General features: G+C 37.8%; 2 protein-coding genes across 13 annotated transcripts in view; both read right to left on the bottom strand.

The window, feature by feature from the left end:
* The window catches only part of ect2 (epithelial cell transforming 2), a 35219-nt gene extending 17370 nt beyond the window's left edge, over positions 1–17849 (bottom strand). Inside the window, exons 1-14 of one of the 5 annotated variants that reach the window (XM_055184518.2) lie at positions 17514–17849; positions 16542–16757; positions 16306–16385; positions 10923–11018; positions 9553–9735; positions 7606–7695; positions 7406–7516; positions 4873–4946; positions 4378–4508; positions 3926–4041; positions 3650–3712; positions 2774–2996; positions 2077–2187; positions 989–1113 (exon numbers count right to left, since the gene is read on the bottom strand). In XM_055184518.2, coding sequence (XP_055040493.2) covers positions 989–1113; positions 2077–2187; positions 2774–2996; positions 3650–3712; positions 3926–4041; positions 4378–4508; positions 4873–4946; positions 7406–7516; positions 7606–7695; positions 9553–9735; positions 10923–11018; positions 16306–16385; positions 16542–16674 — 1536 coding nt within the window. In that variant the 5' untranslated portion in view covers positions 16675–16757; positions 17514–17849. The remainder of the gene's footprint in view (positions 1–988; positions 1114–2076; positions 2188–2773; positions 2997–3649; positions 3713–3925; positions 4042–4377; positions 4509–4872; positions 4947–7405; positions 7517–7605; positions 7696–9552; positions 9736–10922; positions 11019–16305; positions 16386–16541; positions 16758–17513) is intronic. The other 4 variants (XM_055184521.2, XM_055184519.2, XM_055184520.2 and 1 more) reach the window with 4 other exon arrangements.
* Positions 17850–21152: 3303 nt separating this feature from the next.
* Positions 21153–22558, bottom strand: part of mcf2l2 (MCF.2 cell line derived transforming sequence-like 2) — a 104956-nt gene continuing 103550 nt past the window's right edge. For all 8 annotated transcript variants that reach the window (XM_055183285.2, XM_055183287.2, XM_073875955.1 and 5 more), the window contains one exon: positions 21153–22503. In XM_055183285.2, coding sequence (XP_055039260.2) covers positions 22409–22503 — 95 coding nt within the window. In that variant the 3' untranslated portion in view covers positions 21153–22408. The remainder of the gene's footprint in view (positions 22504–22558) is intronic.

The raw sequence follows: 22558 nt of genomic DNA, 5'->3' as shown, positions 1-22558 counted from the left end.
AATTATCTGGATTTACTAATCTTTTAAACTTTTGTGAAAATCATGAGCAAAGCTGGCGGACAAAGAGTTAAAGGTCCGCACTCTGTAGTGCAGTTTGTCCATTTAGGGCTACTGTAAAAACAAGGCGATGTGAAATAGCTACTTCCATGTAAGGGGACCTGTGGTGTATGTAGATAAAAACGGCTCATTTTAAGGTAATAAATACAATACAGTTCAATTCCGAAGGTCTTTATACACAACTGATAATATAGTTGTGTATATTATATAGCATTTCTGTCAAGAGATCCTTTTAAAAGTTACACCTTTTAACAAAAACATTTTCATATATAAAAATGCCATGCAGAGAAAAGACAATGATTGACAGAGATGAAATGAACTAACACTTCTTCGCTCCTGAAGATTAAATCAGAGACACCATTAAAACGTCAGTATTAACGTTCTCAGATTTCATTTTTACGGTACAGACAATGACAAAAATAACCTGCAATAAAGGAGTCGTCTTCGTGCCATTTTGACTCAAATTCTTTGGAGGAAAATAAACAAGAGCGTGCAGAAGTAAAAATCGTCAGAAGCGAGCGGGCGTGGAATGAGACTGGCAGAAGCAGGACAGAAAAGTCAGTCCTGGGCAGACCTCTGCCAGACAGCTACTCAACAAACTTCACGAAAGCCAATGGAGCGAAACGGAAAGGTCAGGTCGTGAAGCACAAGCGGATGAACTGATCTGACTCCACTATTCAGTGAAATTTGTTGGGTTCTGATTTTGGCATTTACCATCCGCACAGACACAGGACAGCGTGGGTGTTTGAATGAGCTCCGCATGTAGAGGTGTGAAGCAGAGCTCAAATGTCCATGGTACTGGTGTCCAAATCGAATTTATTGTCTTTCTACTGGTCAGAGGCACTGGCTCAATCTGATAAAACTTCAGACGGACACAATGGCTTGACACTTGTGCTGTGTTTAAAAGAGAAGGAGCATGAAAAACACAAACCTGCAGGACCGTGGCTAGGATATCAACGTAGTTGCTCTCGGTTTGGTACAGCTCTTTGGAGACCTGCCATCGTGCGGACTGCTTGGGCAAGGAAGGGGTTGAGCTCTTGGGAGCTTTAGAATTGTCTGAAACAGACCGGCAGACCAAAAACAAAATCACGAACTGTTACTTCTTACTCTCAGATATGCTCCGCCCTTTTTACTTTTTACTGTTATTTCATACGAAATCCTGATATAAATGTGTGTGGTGTAAGGGAATGATGGAGGAATTCAGAGTAGACAGGAAATGGACTGGTAAAAATCTAAACATAGGAAATATGTTGACTAAAGGAGGGTTCGGGCAAACCTGACTGGAAAAGAAACAAACCCATCCAAAATTTCTGTAGGACCATTACAAATTACAGAATTTATTTTCCCTTACTAAAACTAAACTTTTACCTCTCTTCTGTAAAAAGACCATTGTTATTAGTGCAGATGGTTCTTTCATGTAAATTCTAAGGAAACCCTTTAGTTTTATTATAATAGTATTGTCACCAAAGCTTTTCTTAACTTAAAGGGACACTCCACTTTTTTGGAAATATGCTCATTTTCCAGCTCCCCTAGAGTTAAACACTTGATTTTTACCGTTTTGAAATCCATTAAGCTGATCTCCGGGTCTGGTGGTACCACTTTTAGCATAGCTTAGCATAATCCATTGAATCTGATTAGACAATTAGCATCGTGCTAAAAATAACCAAAGAGTTTCGAACATTTTTCCTATGGAAACCTTGACTCTTCTGTAGTTACATTGTGTACTAAGACCAATGTGAAATTAAAAGTTGGGATTTTCTAGGCAGATTCATTAATATTACGCAGTGCCTGAAAATAGCACAATGCTAGTGGTCTAATCAGATTCAATGGATTATGCTAAGCTATGCTAAAAGTGATAGTGCCAGAGCCGGATATCGGCTGAATGGATTCCAAAACGGTAAAAATCTAATGTTTAACTCTAGGGGAGCTGGAAAATGTGCATATTTTCAAAAAAAGTGGAGTGTCCCTTTAAGGGGTTTTATGCTACTGACAGCTAGCCTGAAGTCACGTGGATGTCACCTGTCTGCTGTTCCTGGCTGCACACAGGAGTGCTGGTGCGTTGTCGATCTTCCTCTTTCCTATTCTTCCTCACACTCCTCCACCTAGCGCTGCTTCTCCTGCACTTCCGTTCTGGAAAACACAGCGTCCTCACTCATCTAAAACCAACCCTGACAGCTTACTGGGTTCACCTCAGCCCTGTGAGTGGTCAGTGTGGACCCCCGAGACCAGTCTTTGAATATAATGCTATTAAACTCGATCACACAAATTTCTCAACCAATTGGGTTGGGGCTGGACGTCACACATGCTCTAAACTTACTGAGCTATCTACCGAGGGAGCATTTTTGAACGCCCAAATTCAGCATTGCATACATCCTTCATACAGACTCCTAGAATACACTGTAAAGAGCTCAGTTAAAAACACACACACATTATAGATGGAAAACTAATAAAATGTTTTTTTAAAACGATCAAATAAATATAATGTATTGCATACTTCTATGCTTATTTTGGTACTGTACTATTCTCTTAGCAACGTGTTAATTTTAAATTCGAGTCATCTGTGAATCTCTCAGTTGCTGCCTACGCAGATTGACCAAACCTGTAACTTCGGAGACCTATTATGCAGTATGGGTGGTGTGTTCATTAAATTTCTATCACACTGCATGGTGTTAATTGGATGCTTGATGCACATGATATGCAAGACCGTTCATTTCACCTCCACTGGATTTGCAGGTGTCAGGTGTGTTGGAAATGTCCAGCAGGGAACCCATGGAGAGCGAATGTTCTGCCGATGGCCTCTTGCGAGGGGGAAAGGGGGAAATCTCGGTCTCTTTAGTCAGCTGAGCCAATGTTTCCCTGAGACGGCGACGCTTTCTGCCACTGGTGGGTGTCGTGAGAGAAAGCAGAGAGACGGCCTTCTTCATCGCGGGGCTCTCCGGCTTAGAGGAACAGACAACATTACATTGACAAAAGCAATGAACTGACAACCATTGAATTATGATTCTTTAAAGCACACCTATTATGGCCACTTTTACAAAATGTAAGTAATTGTAAGCCTCGGGTGTGCCTAATATGTGTCTGAAGTTTCAGCTCAAAATACCCCATTGGTGATTTGTTTGCATGTTCAAAATGCCTCAGTTTGGGTGGGAGCAAAAAAGTTTTCATAGGTATACCTTTAAATGCAATGGTAGTGATGACACTCCCTTATAATCATACAGTGAGCGCATTCAGTTAAAAATAGATCTGATTCCTGTGAATACAGTCGGAGACAATAGTACAAACACATTTAGAAAAGCTTTTGAGTCAAATTTAAGAGTTGGTCATTGGAAGTGGGTGGGGCTTTATCACTGTGACATCACATTAACAAGAAAATCAAAACAGCATGTCTATGGAGACTGCTTTGGTTTAATGGGGATTAAAACACGCATCTATGTCCAAACACCTTGTAAAAGTGAATTTTGCATAATATGTGCCCTTTAATAAACAATACATAAAAATTTGGCCTGATCCGATTTGATTGAATTAAATTAATAATTTAATAATAATATTTGCTACAAAGAATGACATAACAGACTCATGTTTGGCACCTTACCTTTTCATAAGAGTACATTGATTCACCAGCACGGGCATCCATTTGTATACTTCCCCAAAACCACTGCGCAAAAAGACAGAACAAGAAAATGAGAAAAGCACAACACTGAAACCTTCATTAACAACATAAACACTGATGCATCTATGATCGCAATTCACATTTGCCTAAACACAAGAAAACCAAGTAAAGCCTAGGAAACCTGAACTCGACACATAACTTTTCAGTACCAGAGTATATTTTTATACACTGTTATTATGGTGTCACACAAGTTCATACCTCCTGCTTCACTACATAGAGTCTTTTCGAGGGTGTAAAGGGCAATTCCTTAATGGAGTTCTCTTCAACCACCAAGTGTGTGCATCTTTCATCACCCACCGGCTGAACCCGGCCACCTGTACAAACCAAACACACTCTTTTAAAAAATTCACTCAAGCAGAGGTCAAGGGTCATTTTCTGGGATAAGATGTTTCTAAAATTAAACAGACTTTGGTTAATAGGTCATGTCCCAATTGGCACACCCAAAACATGGCACCCGCAAGTACGGCCTCAGGAAAGGTGCGCCTATCGACCAAAAATGTTGCGGCCACGAGCACCCTTTTAAAACCTAAAAATGGCAAATGCGACACCCTGCCGTCTAAGGAACTTAACAGTAAGTCCATGAGACTGCAAGTACGCATAAAGTGTGCCATTGGGACATTATGCGTGTCGAAACGTGACTTCAGTAGTACCATGTTTCTGCGTCCTCTCCTCCATGTTGGTTTTGTCCTCCTCAGAAAAGCCCAGAAAGCTCAGCACACAGTCCTGGAAAGGGGGTACTTTAAACTCAGTGCGAAAGCTCTCATTGCTTGCATGGAAATTGCTGAAACAAAAAAAAAAGATGTAGTCAGATAAACAACCCTTCGGAAAACCAAGCGTGTACCGGTACATGTGAATGTGGTGCAGGGGTTTCAAAACACACACTTTTAAAAACATCCATCAACATGCAGTCCAGAATGTCAGGTTATTAATGTGAAAGGTCAGATTAAATGTTCGATGCATGTGTGGAAAATGTCAAAACCGGAGCGTGGTGGGAAAATACACAAAATACAGAAGGGGCTCGTTTCATTTGAGCTCCAGCGGCTGGACTTTCCGGCCTCATCAGTCACAGCTTTTACTCCTCTACACTCACACAGTCAGGGGGATTGACGCATGGGGTATTTTTTCGCTTCATAACAAAATCTTACATGTCATTTCTGTGCTCCCATGCCTTGTGTATCCACTCAGGGGTGAGGATGGGTGTGCCCATGCACACTGCCAACTAGAAAGAAAGAAAGAGAGGAATAAAGTCAATAGCATGTGAAGGGAAGATACCTCTACCAAACCCTGCTCGATGCATTATGCATGTGAAACAAATGAATGATTCAACCCGATTCATCCTGCTGTGAGAAGAGATACACGAGAACAGTTTTAATCAAATCCTCCCCTAAATAACAATCGCATGTCAGCGACGGACAGCAGAGTCTGTTACGGAGAGCACACCTGGGGTTTGAGGAACCGTGAGGAACATGGACACCACTAGACAAAAAGCCATTTACCAAAACCGTACTTAAATGAATTTAACTAAAGGAGATGTTAACCAAAGAAGGAAAAATCCCTCATAATTCACTTTCACTCATAATATACCAGATATATCATTTCCTTTATCAACAAGGTACAAATGAATATTTAAAAAGCTCAGAAGCAAAAGCCGCTAAACGTCACCGTCGTCAGAAACAAGATCATGATAGATCGGCGGGTATTAAACGTTCATCAAATACTTTCGATTCAAACCCGCTAAAAGGGGACATTTCACAGGACTTTTTATGATGTAAACTAAATCTTTGGTGTCTCCAGAGTGCGCTTGTAAAGTTTTAGCTTAAAATACCATATAGATCATTTATTATATCATGTTAAAGGGACACTTCACTTTTTTTTCCAGCTCCCCTAGAGTTTTTGATATTTGATATTTACCTTTTTGGACTCCATTCAGCTGATCTCTGGGTCTGGCGCTAGCACTTTTAGCATAGCTTAGCATAATCTATTGAATCTGATTAGACCATTAGCATTGTGCTAAAAATAAACCAAAGTTTTGATATTTTTCCAATTTAAAACTTGACTCTTCTGTAGTTACATTGAAAGTTGTGACTTTCTAGGCAGATATGGTTAGGAACTATACTCTCATTCTGCGTAATAATCAAGGACTTTGCTGCCGTAACATGGCTGCAGCAGGCGCAATGATATTACATACTGCCTGAAAGTAGTCCCTTGCTATTGAAAGTAACCAAGGGGACTATTTTCAGGCAGTGCATAATATCACTATGCCTGTTTCAGCCATGTTACATCAGCAAAGTCCTTGATTATTACACCGGAATGAGAGTATAGTTCCTAGCCATATCTGCCTAGAAATGTGCCTTTTTGTGTGTGTCCTTTTAAATGCAAATGAGCTGATCTCTGCAATAAATGACGTGGTTGGATAGTGCAGATTAAGGGGTGGTATTATTATAAGACCCCCTTCTGACATCACAAGGAGAGCCAAATTACAATGACGTATTTTTATTACATGCTTGCAGAGAATGGTTTACCAAAACTAAGTTACTGGGTTTATCTTTTACACATTTTCTAGGTTGATAGAAGCACCGGAGACCCAATTATAGCACTTAAACATGGAAAAAGTCAGATTTTCATGATATGTCCCCTTTTAAACACCCTTTAATATCATCATGTTGGCAGAGTCCATCAGTACAACAATTTTTCACCAAAGTCCTCTAAGTGAACTGGTTATTTGGATGAACAACGGTGCACACCACATGTAGGATTTCACTTTTTAACCCAGTTAAAGGAGGATATATTAGGACACTGACCGAATTTTTTAGCCTTTTACCTTATTTACAAAGGACAGTGAAGAGTGACTGTAGAGAGATGGGGTGGGATTGGGAAATGACATTAAAATTACTGACTAATAATCTTTTTCATTGCCATTAAAGTGAAATTAATGAACCTAAACACAACAGCCTGATAAAAATGCTCAATTACACACACAGGTCAGACACACTTAGGGGGTTTTGCACGTTTTTTATTAAAGGCCCACTGTGGTGAAAATCAAGTTTTTAAATTGTTGTTTATATGTCAATGTTGTGTTTTTAATATGCTTAAAGTCAAACCATGTGCAAATCATAATTTAACACCATTGCTCAGTGGTTTGAAATAGCCTCGGTTTCCTACATCACAAACCTGTAACTAATCGCATCAAGACAGCAGAACGAGTGGATCAGTACGAGTTCGAGCCATAGATATTATGTATGGATGCTCACACGTGCAGTGTAAATGCTTTTTTGTTGTGAAATATTTGTTTTCACTCTCAAATATATCATTTCATTTCTGATGACACATTTAACCCACTGGAGTCTACTTTAATCATGGATGTATGTGCTTTTTGGACCTTCACCATTTTGATTCCTATATCAAAAGATAACACGATGGCATTTTAATATAAAATGATTTGATGGTGTTCAACTGAAAAAGAGAGGGCACCTGGGAACATTTTGAGAGAACTTTCATTTCGGTATGAACTATTTCTTTAATATAAAAATGTAAAATGTAAGACCAATAAGAATAAGGACAGAATCTCATTCGTCAGCACCAGTCAAAGGTTTTGAACTTCAAATCTATTTTCTGATGATTCACTACACCGCACAAAAATCAGAGGAGCTGGAGGTTGATGTGTGTGTGGATACAGACCCTGTACTTTTCACCATGTGTCGAATGGGCGATGAGGTGTGTAACTTTAGCACTGTCAAAGTCTTTTCGGATTGTGCCGCCCATGTGATGGACCAGATTGACCAGGTTAACCTGAGGAAAAAGGCATTTAATAAGAGCAAATCTGACTTTGACACTACGCCTCATTTTTGGTGTTGGATGAGTTGGAGTTTCAAACTTACAACTTCCTCTTTTTTACGAAAACCAGTGAAGCACAGAGATAAGTTCAGCATGGTCATAGAGTAAAGAGGCCTGGAGGAAAACGGCAAAGGCTATGGAAGAAAAGAAGGGATGGACATAGATTATTTATTTTATAAATACCAAATATCAATAATGAAAACAAATCCAACCATGCATATGACACAAAACAGATGGCAAAAGTGAACATTCAGATAAGTTACATATAGACTTTTTAAAGCTACAGTAGCAAAAATAGTCTATTAGGGTGATTCTCACGAAACCATTGAAACACCACGGCACTAATGATTTTAGCTTTAAAATGTGTAATATAGTAACATTAAAAAGCATCAGAATTAACACAATACTGTGTTCTACCTTGCACAATGTGTGATTTCAACATAAGAATTTATAATTGGAAATTTGATCTCATTTTCTGCTGAAATTCTCATTACCGCAATGTGTCCGGCTGTGTTTGAACATGCGTTATGTTGTAATTTAATCAAATTAACACAAAAATATTAGGAAAAAAATAAATGGATGTTTTGCTAGACTACTTTAGATGACAGAAAAAATATTTACTGAATATTCATGTATAATAATAATGAAGAAAAATTAGAAAAATGATGTGTCCATGCCTGATGTTCTCATCCTCTGCAACACTTTTTGAGAACAGTTTAAGCACACATACAGAATTTTAATAAAGTTTGATTTTGAGTGATCAAGCACATGGAGCAGTTACTTCAAGATGGCTACCAGGTAAGATCTTTTTTTTTTACAGTTAATTTGAAATATTGTCTTGTCAGAATGCTTACACAACATTTTGATTATCATTACCGCAACAGATGCTTATTAAATGTTAATTTAATTAATAGAAGCATAATACTTTGATTTTAAATGCATGTGCAGAAACTCCAAATTATGTTCTTTCAGGTTTGTCATGTCATTTTGAAAATATGTCAGTGTTGATGTTTTTTGACTGTTGCGGTAATGAGATTTTTTAGGACTAATTTTTTAAATTATGTTACAAGAAGTGTTAAATGATAAGTAAAAGTTTTTAAATTAATGTTCCCATTTACTCCAGACTTTGTTTTTCAATGTCTGGTGGGAAAAAAAGTAAATTTAAGCAATTTTTACATTTTCATGCTTGACATTTTTAAAACCAAGTTTTCGTGAGAATCACCCATTAAAGGCAGGGTGCATGATTTTTGAAAAACACTGGAAAAGGGAGTCGGGCCGACTACCAAAACACACTTGTAGCCAATCAGCAGTAATGGGCGTGTCTCCTAACCGACAACATTGCGTGGGTTGCGTATGTGTGGGGTGGGTCTATCAAAAGAAGGTCCAGATTCCATTGGGGTAGGGAAATGTTTTTTTAATTTAGGTAAGGTCAAATATCAACATTGGCTTTCAGAGATCATGCACCCCGCCTTTAAAGTGAGTCACTATTGCAAGAAAATACACTAACATAACCTCTAGCCTTTAGAAAAAAGCAAAACATGAAAAAAGCACAAATCAGACAAATTTTTATGTTTCCACTATTGCAACCATACTGTGAAATCCAAGATTTAACACAATAAGACAAGCCCTGAAGTGTTGTAGCTGTATCTGTATTCTTGTGCATGTCCGACTTAATCTTTCTGTCCCACACGATCGCTGGCAAGTCAAGTGTTCATCTTGCTCTGGAATATCTGAGGGAGTCAAGCAGACACTCCTGCGTATGCTCAGATAAGCCAGCTACATTTTTCAGGCTTTCCCACCGCTATAAAACCTGCTTACAAACCCGTTGCACTTGAAAGGACAACTTTATTTCAACAGGCCTTCGCTCGACCTGCGACCGCAAACAGGTGCCGAATTGTGCCATATAGTGGTATCAAGCTATTTTATTGCCCAGAGGTGAAAACCCCACGAGAAGGCTTTGTGCACTTGTGTTGTTTTATTTTAGGTCTCACCTCTCCTTTGCTGGCGCAGTACATCACCGCCGGAGGCCCGAGGATACGGTTGTCATTCTTGTACAAGTAGCTGTATTCTGGAGCCTGGAAGTCTTTCAGCACGAACACGCTCTCAAACTCGCAATTCTCCCCATCGCCAAATTCTCGGACATTGTCAGTCTTGATACACGGGGTGTTTATTTCCTGATGAAGAGCAAATTCATAAGTAAAGCGGTGGAGAATTAATGACACAAATACGAAGCAATACATCGGTTTGGTTTGTGATCACCAAAGAAAGGGAATCTCGGATATGCAAAGAGATTTAATTTTGCATGAGGGATTGGAAAGAGGCTTAAAGTGTTTGGTGACATTAGAGAAAGACATTAGTCATTTATCATGTGTAGTTTGTTAAACACACACAAATACATCATATTTGAAGTGGTTCACACACAGTACACATTCTTGCATTTGAAAGCAACCAGCGCAACACAATAAAAAGAATGAAGAAGAACGATGGGGCCTATCGGGCATATATATTAAATTTGCCAAAGACAGAAAAACTATTGCTTAAAAAAAAAATGACAACACATTATACAAAATAACAGCAAGACACAAAAACACGACACATGTACACAAAAAAAACGAAAAGCATAGAAAGATGGAAAGCATGAATGTGTCTGGTGTGAATGACCCCTTATGATGTTTACTGTGAGTAAACAGAAATGCCCAAAATATGCCTTAACTTCCAAAAAAATTAATCATAATATTCTGATTAGTTTTGTAGACTTCCCTCAAAGTATAAATAAATTCAAATTAAAGACAAAATTAAATACATTTAATAAAAGGGTTAATCACGAATGGATTAAATCATTTACGGTACATTCACACGGGGCGAAAGCATTAATGCTTGACGCAAGGCTTGTCTGAAGCGTGCCCAACAGTAGCCGCAACCCGTTTCAGTCTTGCATAAACTAGGTTATTTGCATAAAGCCGCGGCGATATGATTGGTTGACGCATGCGTTGGCACTTGAAAAGTTGAGAAATGTTCAACTTCTGCCACAAGCAATGGCAGTGACGCGACGTTGACGGATCCACAATTCAGTTCGGCAACGCATGACGTCATCACCCATTAAAAGTAAATGAGAAGCGTTATCGCTTTCACCCGGTGTGAATGTGCCGTTATTATTCTTAATTCAATGGATTAGAGACCACCTGTTGGACAAACACACAACAAATTAGATCATGTTGTTAGAACTTAGTCCAGACCACCGTGTGTGAGTAAGTTTGACATTAAACATCACAGTGCCAATCCGAATCCCCCTTTAAAACATCATGCCGCAAATCCCCCAGTGCTCTCAAGCATGCAAAGATTCCAGTTACCCGAGACGTACCATATTGACTATAGATTTTATCAATTTCTCACACGCCTCTGTGCCCGGCTGGCCTTCCTTAATCTTTACCACCGGGACTTCCATTATAGTGATGGCCTGTAAAAATGAAAAACTGACGTCAACCTGGCAACCCAAAGCGGATAGATTTCCTAGGCAGGAGGGCCTTACAACCTGTCAGGACCGAGATGAAAACTTCCAACAAATGTCAGGCAAAGTCCAAGAGTTAGTTCTGTTATGTTAATAAGAATCGGCGATTCGCATATCCTCCGATCAGGCTGTCTGCACATACGGGCAGTAAGAATAGATTACAGACAGAAAAGCTACATCTGAAGTCCTCTCACATCATGTCAAGGGCAAGGACCCGACAGCCTTGTAATACCATAATGGAAACGTTCATCCAGTATTAATGCACATTTAAACCTTATCTATCAACAGGGCAGAATGTGCACAATATATGGAAATGATCAAAATATTGCAAATATGCATATCGCAAAGTTTGCAAAAAATGAAAGATTTTAAAAGGCACCTCTTGTGCCCATTTTTACAAGATGTAATTTAAGTCTCAGGTGTGCTCAGAATGTGCGACTGTGATGTTTCAGCTCAAAATACCCTACAGATCATTTATTACAGCATGTCCAAAATACCCATATTTGGGTGGGAGCAAAAATGTGCAAATTTCGTGTCTGTACCTTTAAATGCAAATAAGCTACAGGTCCTTACTCCGCATTTACAGTTAAAACAGATCTGATTCCTGTGAATACAATCTGAGACAATACTATCTCACCATTGACATATGCGGAAACTATGGTAATGCAGGGTTGTCAGTCAGTGGCCGTTGGCGGGACTTTATCAGTGTGACATCACATTAACAACAGAATCAAAACAACAGGTCTAACAAAACAGCCTTGGTTTAATGGGGATTAAAAAAAGAGTGGGCGAATTTTTTTAATTATGGTGGTTGTACTCACACACTCCCATAGGGGTGGGCGATAAACCGGTTGGTATGATAAACTGGAAGAAATTAGCAAACCGATAGAGATTTTGTACTATCGTCTCTATCGAAGTTTCGAGCCCACGTCACGTTGCTGTGCACATGTTCACGAAAACGTAACGTTTGTGCGCATATCTAAGCACTGCAGATTAAAAAAAAAAGCCATTAACACACAACGTTCCAAGCCATTAACACACAAACAACAGAGCTAAATGTTTGCTGTGTTTTTGTGTGAGAGGAGCACGCAAGCCGCGCTTTCGCTGCTCATTAAGCCACTTTATTGGCCTTAAATACACATATGCGTCAAAAAGTATCCTCATAAACACAACGATTTAGGTCTTAAAGGAACAGTATGTAAGAAATGTATATCAATTAATCATAAAATGGCCCTATGTCGTCACTAGACATTAAGAAATAATTTCAAATACTTATATCACTGACAACAGTGGTCTGGCCAGGATATTGTCGTTTAAAAAGTGGATTTGCAGCCCTCAACTGATGTTTATGTTGTCATGTTGTGTAATGGCCACCAGTTGTGTGATTGCAGTACCAGTTTTAGCCACAATCCTTTATACTGTTCCTTTAAGAGAAAGTAGACAATTGAAAGAACAAACACACGTGAAACAGTACATTGAGTAACTTTGGTCTTAAAGGAGAAGTTACCTAATTTTGCTCCTGTCTGTCACTCATGTTAATCAAACAGCATTGAGAGAAAATCTATCACTGCTCTTAACTAAATCACCTTATAGATATTAATAAGATAATAAGATATTATATATTATATAATGTTGTTCATATAATTACATCATTCTTTATGATCCTTATTTCATCACTGACCGTTTTATGTCTTTTTATGCTTGTATAAGTTTTTGGTGAGAGTTATGAAAATTCTATGGCATTAAAGATATAAAAAAAAAAACACTAGCTGCCCTTTAAAGGGATACTCCACTTTTTTGAAAATATGCTCATTTTTCAGCTCGTCTAGAGTTAAACACATGATTTTTGCCGTTTTAGAATCCATTCAGCCAATCTTTGGGTCTGGCGGTACCATTTTTAGCATAGCTTAGCATAATCCATTGAATCCAATTAGACCATTAGCATCTTCCTAAAAAGTGACCAAAGAGTATCGATATTAAAAGTTACCACAGGGACTATTTTCGGGCGCTGCGTAATATCATTGCGCCTGCTGTAGCCATGGTACGGCAGCAAAGTCCTTGATTATTATGCCAGAGTTCCTAGCCATATCGGCCTAGAAAATCACAACTTTTAATTTTCTGTCAGTCTTAGTACACGATGTAACTACAGAAGAGTCAAGTTTTAAACAGGAAAAATATTGAAACTTTTTGGTCATTTTTGAGTATGATGATAATGGTCTAATCGGATTCAATGGATTATGCTAAGCTATGCTAAAAGTCGTACCGCCAGACCCGGAGATCGGCTAAATGGATCCAAAACTGTTAAAAATCAAATGTTTAACTCTAGGGGAGCTGGAAAATGAGCATATTTTCAAAAAAAGTGGAGTGTCCTTTTAATAGTTCCAAAAATATGCACAGTCAAAGTTTCAGGTTGTTACAGAGAGCAGAGAAACTGGCATGTGAATGTTTGTTTGGATATTGTGAGTTTGTGCATGACCGCACGCTCTGACATACGCAAGACCATCAACAAGCTGTGACGGTTTTATGGCAAACTAATCTGAGAAGTTGTTAAAATGACATTGTCAGACTGCAAGTAAAACATGGCTGTTTATTTTTTACAAGTTGTAAAATGCTTTCTTTCCCCTGATTGAATGTAAAACATGTAGGTTCATTGGTTATATAACTTTCAGTTTTAAAATATATTTTAATACAATTTGCATTAATTTCATCATCATATTGCATTATTCAGCAAATTACGTTTTTCTTTAACACCGTGCAGCCTTATCTATTCTGAGCTTGAATTTCCTTGCAACCCTCCACATTCCCTCCAAACCCAACCGTCAGAGCAAATGAAGAAACATTCATAACGTCTGGTTTGTCGGCCCCTGACCTCTACATGCCACATAGAAGTGGCAGAATGCTTAGGCCAACGATCAGCCTGTTTATGGAGGTTATGTGATTCAGCTCCGGATCAAAGAGGTCACGGTCCTCAAAGCTGCAGTGCAAGCTTTGTCACGTCACACATTTGTTCTGGTTCCCCAAAGTCTGTTCATTTCCGACAGATCTTACACTTAATGTTATTCTGAGAGACAGACACAAAAACTAGCTATTTTACTGCACCACACCTACATTCCTCCGCTAGTGTTTTTGAAACACTATTTCATAGGCATGTTATATAAATCAGTTAGGCTGTAGCATAAGTAAACAGGAAACACTGGAGTGAGCCAATTCCTTAAGAAAAGTGTCTAAATAAAGCAAAAGGAAGGACTTGATGTTTATCTAAGATGGATTTAAAAATACTTGGCTCTAAGCTTGAGCCGTTCTCTGCTTAAGGAAACGTTAGTCAACAGGAGATTGCTTTCTGCTAACAAACACTTTAAATCAGATTAGAAGAATCAGACTTTAACTACAAACAGTGATGGCTGGAATATAAAACCAGCTTGCAGCAAATGGCTGAACTTGAATTAGATACTTTAAAATTACATTTAGAAGGTTCATACACTTTCTAACCAGTGAACTTTTGTTATTTTCCAGTCATGAGTAAATACGAAATAAAGATGTTTAAAGCATTTTTAAACAGACTGCTCTTTTAGCCAAAGAAGTATTATAAAACTTGAAAATAACTAGAAAAATGCCTTTGCTATAGACTTTCATCAAACGCACACGCATTCTCACAGTTAAGTGCTTCGCCCGAAGTTAACTTCCAGTCTGTATTTGTTTATCGGTCTGGCAAGTGGTTAACGGACCTCTGAAACAAATAAAGATGATCTGTTTCCTAAAGATGAGTGGAGGGGGCAAGCATGGATCACTGCTGTGCAAAGGAGGTTTGCCACAATGGCAGCCAGGCAAAAATTTAAGGTCCTGTGGCTCACATTGTATATATTATTTTTACACCATAAAGTGTGGTAGTTGATAGAGTTTGGCTATGATTTGAACGAAGATAATTTACTTGTTAATTATTTTGCTTGTTATCATAAATAATTTACTCTAGATGGACTCTGTTGTTATTGATTCTTTGTCAAAGTCTACTGGAAGTTTGGGCCAAGAGAGCCATTTGTTTTGTTTGTTTTTTTTGCCATTGAAACAATCCCAAAACTTTTTATTAACTTTTCTAGGTTTTACAGGTTTAGAAATCTCTAGTGGTTGGTTTTATAAATGCATGACGTTTATATGCATGTTTAATATTAAACTTTTACACGTTGCCTCAGAAAACAGTAGCTGCATCTCCATTACCCTTTAAATTGCGAAAATTCCCATATATAGCAAAAACTTTTTATACTCGCATGAAGGTTTTAGGCAATTCAAAAAAGGAATATATTGCATTTACAGGTCATTTACCTGCCAAATATCAAAATTGTGTACTTTAACCTCACAAAAACATCATGGTCGCTCTCAAGTATAATGCTGCGTTCACACCAGCAGCGGTAGAGGCGTGTCAAGCGTGAGTGATTTCAATGTTAAGTCAATGTGAAGACGCGTTGACGAGGGTCTGGAGGTCTCGTGGCGCGAATGAGGCTTTTAGCACGGCAGACGCGATTCCGCCTCATTCACGTGTCTAGTTCGCGCAAATGGGGCGAATTGAGCGTTGCAGCGGCAAACACGCGAGTTGACAAATTTGAACTTTGGTTAAAAAAAAACGCGCCACGTTAACCAATCACGAGCTTGCTCTAGTAGTGACGTGATTACAGAAAGCGAGCGGAGTCGTAGAAGCTCCTCCCATAACGCGGATTTTGAGTGAATGTCTCGTTGACTAGAATTTCACGCGCAAATGAAGCAGGTAAACTCAAAATGTTCAAGTGGCAGATTAGATGCGGTACACGCAAATTTAATGCCTCAAACGCAACTGGTGTAAACCCACGGTAAGGGGCCTTCCTTGCCATTAATCCTTGGATTACATGCCTGCGTCTCATTCAATTAAAAACAATGGCCAGCTGCGATATACGTAAACCTATCAACATCCGTTGCCATGACTTTTGGAATGACTTGTCACCAGAGGAAAAATTAAGTTTTAGTCAGCTAACATTGGTTAATCAAAACACCACCATTATTTATTATTAACATTTTGAAAATATCGCAAACCTTACACAAATCTGTAATAGAAACCAGGCTCTTTTAATTGACAACAAAACCTCGAAACTTGATGTTTGTAGCTTTTCCATGAATTTGCAAACCATGACCTTATTAGCTCATCTCATCATTAACAAAAAAGTGTGTGGCTACAGAAAAAAAAAATGCATCCACATACACTCTTTCGTACCTGTAATGCTTTTTCAAGCTCTGTGATATTGCCGGCCTCCCCTACCAGCACCACCCTGGTCTCAACTTTGGGCAAAACATCTGAAAAAGAGTTTGAAAGACCACAGGCAAAGGTGAATCTCTATGGAAATGGACAAAGTACATTTTGATAAAATAAGCGAATTTGTTTTTGATAGCCCGCCCTACAGAAATGTCATTCGATTTAAGGTTGATTGAGATGTAGGGCACATCACTTACCCTCTGACTCCTCAGTGTGTAGACCAAGGAAAAATTGCTCCTTGGTGGTCTCGGCCATTCGGGAGTCATATACGGAGGAGTCCACCAGCAGGCTGCGACCCATCCCCAAAGTAACTATGCTGCTGTCAGCCATGGCACTGTGACAAGGGGTGGTGACCCAATCCTGTCCAGAATATCAAAAGCTGGAGAAGGCCACAGGGAAAGATTGAACAAGGTCTGAAAAAATAAAGAGACACAGCTGAGTTTCTAGAAGGGATATGAGAAGGACAAACAGCAAATCAATACACACAGGCTGCGAGCGCCTACAAATGTATATGAATGTTTCTCAAACAAGAGGCCGGGGGACACTAAAGGGCATCAACAAACTTCCAAAGGGGCTTCAAAATGAACTAAAACTAGCTAAAACTGATAAAATACAATATATTTCTGCTAATTTTATAACAAATATATATTTGCTTATGTCAAGCTCTAAGTATTTTTTGAGGAAGAAATTGCGAGTGGATGAACTTTAAATATTGTTGTGTACAATGACGTCAAGACTGTTAACGTTATGTCATTGTTTATGAAAATAACTACTGCATTAACCATAAAAATAATCGCCCTGACCTCCAAATACATCAAATATAAAGATAATTTGTTAAAATGCCGTTTGGAATAATGAAATCTTGTTACAGTTTGTTAACCGTCTTAAAAGTAATGTTGGAAACGTCACAAAACATATGATATGGTAACGTTAGTTAAGACTAAATTAAGAGAAAGTACATTTTACTGTTAAATGAAATAAAACACAACATTAGGTAAAGATCTTGCGGGTTTTAGAGAGCAATGTTGTGACAGCTCAGGTTCAATATATTTCCAATAACACGAGCTAGCACAGGGCTGGCTATTAAGTTAGCTAACTTCTAAACAAAGGAAAATCTCTCCAACAGAGCTGTGTATTCAGCTCAGGGCAGATGTATGATGAAAACTTACCGTAGAAAGCTGAAAGAGTGCAGATATGTGTTGTGAGAAGCTTTGATGAAAGAAGAAACAACGAAAGTACAGCTGGCTGCAGGACCAGCTGAGCAATCCGACTTTTATATTAGCCAAGCGAATTATTTTACACCTAACGTGTTTGGCGCTGTCCTCGCAGTGCCACGTTAAGTTTAAACTGTGATTAAAAATATAAGTAGACGTTACGAAAGTAAGTTTAGTTTATATATTAAATCCATTGTAAAGTTGATCCGATGGGTGGTTCGGCACAGCTCACTCTCTGAATTCAAAAAAGCAAGCAAACATGAGAGCCTTGTGCTGATTGGCTGAAAGTGAAGAGCACGGCGGAAGTTCCGTAACGGCGTACGTGATTGGCTCTTGAATTCAAACGGCGATGCGCGCGATGCAGGGAGGGCAGGCAAGCAGCGGTATGAGTGAAATGAATCAGACAAATTATGACTAAACAAGCAAATGATTATACTGCAATTTAATTCATATTTAAACACTGAGAGAAAATGTTTTACGGTAGTTTTAGCTTATTAGTTTTATTTATAGTTTTAATTTATGTGCGCTAATAAATAAGCTAAAAACGTAACCATAGTTTATTTAAAATATTAGGACTCAGACATCCCAACATCTGTATTATAATTTTAAAAACATTAACTACAGTATCACTGGTTACTAAGGCTTTATTTTATTGAATATATATATATATATAATACCTTTATTTAACCAGAAAGAAAACTCATTGAGATTAAAAATCTCTTTTTCTAAGAGCGCCCTGGCCATTATAATTATCCTGGCAATATAATTATATTGAGTGACTGCCTATTTTTAATATGAATTTATCCATATTCACTCATTCATGTCATAATTCTGAACAACTGACTGACTGAAATCTGAAAATCTGATTTGCTGTATTAAAATTTGTACACCCATGTCCTGACATCACACTAGCCTATTTATTAACTTAAAATCCTGGTTTGATGTTGTGATACCCATTGACTGCATTGAAAGAGCAAATTGAGACAATCTGACCTTCCATTATCTACAAAGCAGCTTCTTATCCAATGAGAGCTGCCGACAGAAGTTTGCCTCTTCTGCCCTGTCTGGTTTCAGAGGGCAAAGACTCATGATAAATAGATTTCCAGGTGTCTTCAGAGTCTTTGAATAGTTGAAGCCTGACTGAAGGACACTGTAAAGGCTGTTTGAGTGCACTTTCTTTAAAATTCTGTTTCTCAATGCTAGTCACATCTTTTTGGATCTTTGTGCCCTGCTCTCTCCTCTCTCTTCTGCTTTCTCTGTCTGCGCTCCCTCAGGATTTTGGGCGTTTGAAAGACATCTTCTGTATAACAAAGCCCAGTGAAGTTTTCTAGACTCTGTGTCTCTTAGCCTGTTCTCCTGGCATGGGTTAAATGTTCATGTGGTTGAGATAAACACTTACTCAAAGACCACCAATCTTTTCATCATACTGACAATAATAAAGTTTTAAAATGGCATCCTTTCTGATAATTTTTTCTTCATTTCCATACAATGTAAAAATGTGTTTAAATGTGCATCAAACCAACTGGTGAACCTGCAATACAGTGACATCAATGAGATTTTATAAAGTAGATAAGTCACCTAATATGAGAAATTCACATTTATATGTTGTTTGAACATAATTGTGTGTCACCTCTTTATTTAAATCCAAGTAAATCCTCAACAGTCTCATGGGACAAGCTTTTGGCGTTTTCTGAGCAAACTGACATCACTTTGCACAGGCCCCGCCCACAACTGTCCAAAGACCATAGTTAGGTCATAATTTCTATTTTAAAACTTATTTACATAATTCTTTACTGCACATCAGGGCCGGATCGGGACTCATTATCATCCCTGGAGTTTCATGCCTTAGACCGGCCCAGTTTAGTTCATGACTGACTATTTTAAACAAAATATCATTCAAGTAAGTCTGCAATAGTTCTCTGCAGCCTTGCAATTCATTGTATTTTTCAAATATATCAATATATCAATGCAAATACAGTAGCCTAAACAGTTATGATTTTTGCCATAATCGTGCAGCCCTACCATAAGGTATTTTAATATTATTCAATGAAACTTATTCATAAACTACACTGAAAAAAATGGACATAATGGGTCTTTGAATTTACACAAAATATTCATTTTCCTTGTGTGAACATCATTTAATCGAGTAGGTTAAAAATATTTAGTTTGAATGTTAAATGAATACACTATTCTCATGTTGATTAAAACTGATTGAATTGAATACTGTTCATGCCAATGCAATTGTATTTGGTATTTAAAAAAAAAAAACATTTAGATGATTATGGGTGATAATTCTGGTTCCAGAGACATAATGAATTTGCTTTAGAGTTACATAATCCCATAATATAAGCATTAAAAAAGCATGTTGGAATTACAGATGAAAATCTAATACCCTTGACATAATAAAGTTACTTGAACATTACAAAATAAATGTGTTATAATGAGAAATATCACTTTGAATCAACATAATTATTTTAAGTAGCCTAATATAAATAAAATGTTTTGGTCTGACACGTGAAAATTAATGGAGGAAAATTAGGTTGGTTTTACACAATCGGATCATGTGGGACCGATGTACACATTAAAATTAAGCAAATTGAAAGGATTTTCTTTTTCAGTGAATTGTTTGTGTTTTCCCCTATATTTCTATTTTTATAAAATGGTGGGTCTTACCTATGTTGGGTTGCAAAAGTTTGTAAGTTTGTAAACCCCTGCTGATATACAGTACACAAGCAAGATTTATCAAGGGGAAACTCTTAAAGTTGCAATGAAATTGAAATGAAAACTATATATATAAAAAATTTGTGTGTGCTCATAATCTTTCATCAAAAATGCTAATCTTCTCCCCTCCTCAAAACGATCTCTCTTCACTTCCGGTCATTTGGTATGGCAGGTGGGAGGGGGCCGGGAGAAGATCGCAGCACTTAGCAATTAGCAACATGACCCAACTTTAAACGATCCAATCAGATCTCGATGGACAAATTCAAATCCAGCCCTGCCTTATTTCATTTCAGAAGCCGTTTTATTCGGATATACGTCGCCACGGGGAAAATAAGGCAATCGCTACTTCCGTTTCATGGCGACTTTAATTTTTTTATTTTTTAGTACATAGATCATGTATATTGCTAAATAATGTAAGTTAGGCCTACCCACAAATTACATGAATAATACTGTAAGTGCTAGCAGCCTAGGGACAGCAACCTTCAACCTGATGACAACATCAGCCCTCGTGGCCAAAAAACAGACCAGCCCACCGGAAATTCTCCCAGTCCACCCGATAGGCAATCTGGGGCTGCTGCACATTCATTATGAACAATAATGTACGGTAATTGTCCTATTAAAACATTATATGTTTTTTGTATAGATAACAGTAAATGGGGAGGGAAGCAGCAGCTCATTTGCGTTTAAATGGACACAGCACTTTTTCCTGCACACCCAAAAATGGGCCTTTGAATATAAATACTGGACCTAAAACTTCACAGGCACATTCTGGGGTCACCTGAGCCTATATTAAATCGTGTAAAATCTCCATATTAGGTCACCTTTAAAACTTCATCTTAACAAACCAAATCAGATTAAAAACATTAGTGTTCAGTAACTTTTTAATATATAAATAAGTTGTATACATATACATAAATAGCAATGTCTTTTTTATATTTCACTGAATCAGTGATTGTTAGTTGAGGTTTCATATTCTACAGAAAAAGTTAATTCACAAACATAAATCTTGCAATTATTGTATTTAATTACTGTATCTGTAAATTAAACTACATATTCACATATGCTGTAGTATTGTTCATAGAAGAAAAGTAAAATATGCATATCACATCAGCATTTACATCAAATGATTGTGCTTGGATATTTACATACAAACAAATACGGCAATGTTAAAAGATCAGGTTGATACTGGAAATGAATAAGTACAGCCTGATGAGTCATATTTAAATGCCAATACTGATATTTACTGTTATGACAAAATGCATTTTTCTTTACATTCAATGTCAAACTGTTGTTCTTTCATAGCAGGAAGTTTACAGTACATCTGATTTCTATATTTGTTTCTGTTATATGACTAAAAGTAATTCTTTTTTTTTACAAGCAGAAAATAGCAACATTAAGAAGCAATACTGTAATATAAAAGTATTAGATGCTTTTATAGTACAGCTGGAATATTTATGCTGCAATGATCATCATTTCAGAAATACATTTGTGTATAAAAGCAGAACCAGATCACAAGATGAACATATCAAGTAGATTAAAGTGGAATGAAGCTTTTACAGATGGCTTGTACAACGTCCAAGTCAAGGTATAAAAAAAGAATATAAATATTGTACATTACAATACAGAATGTTTATTCTTTAAAAGTGCTGTGTTTCTGACCAATAATAGTATCATACGCAAACAGGCTTAAAACAACAAAACAATCATGTATAATATGGAAGTTTCAGCAGGACACAACGGCTTATAGAGTCTCTTTCTCTCAGTGTTTTCAATCGGCAAGATATCATATTGCATAATAGCCTGTTTTCACAAAGGTCCTTTGCAGTTTTAAAACGCCCCTGCATTTGCTGCTAAGGCACAGCAGAGTGACAGCACCGGCTGAAAATCTTACTCATGACTGTTGAATGTCACTATCACATCAGCAGCTGGAAAAAGATTTTGTGCATAGGGCCAAAAATGGAATCCATTCTGATTGGTCAGTGTCATCAGATGGTCCGACCTGATTGGTCAGTGTCATCAGAGCGGTCACGTAGCAGCAGAGTTTATCTCCTCATTCACTAGAGTAGATTCCTATTGAGCTGCACTTTGTATTTAAGCATGGCGCAAGGGGATGCATATGCAAAACATGTTCAGCATGCAAATCTCCTGTCCTGAATGGGATCCAGACCAGCACCGTCTTCCTCCGTATCAGTGAGCGCAGCAGTGCAAAGGTCACTGAAAATATCTGAAAGGACAGATGGACAAGACATGTGTATTAGTGATCTTTCACGTGTATCCTG

The sequence above is a fragment of the Misgurnus anguillicaudatus genome, chromosome 14, assembly GCF_027580225.2.
Source record: "Misgurnus anguillicaudatus chromosome 14, ASM2758022v2, whole genome shotgun sequence".
Lineage (NCBI taxonomy): Eukaryota > Metazoa > Chordata > Actinopteri > Cypriniformes > Cobitidae > Misgurnus > Misgurnus anguillicaudatus.
The sequence above is the reverse complement of the archived record's forward strand: the minus strand, read 5'-3'. Positions and strand labels throughout refer to the sequence as shown.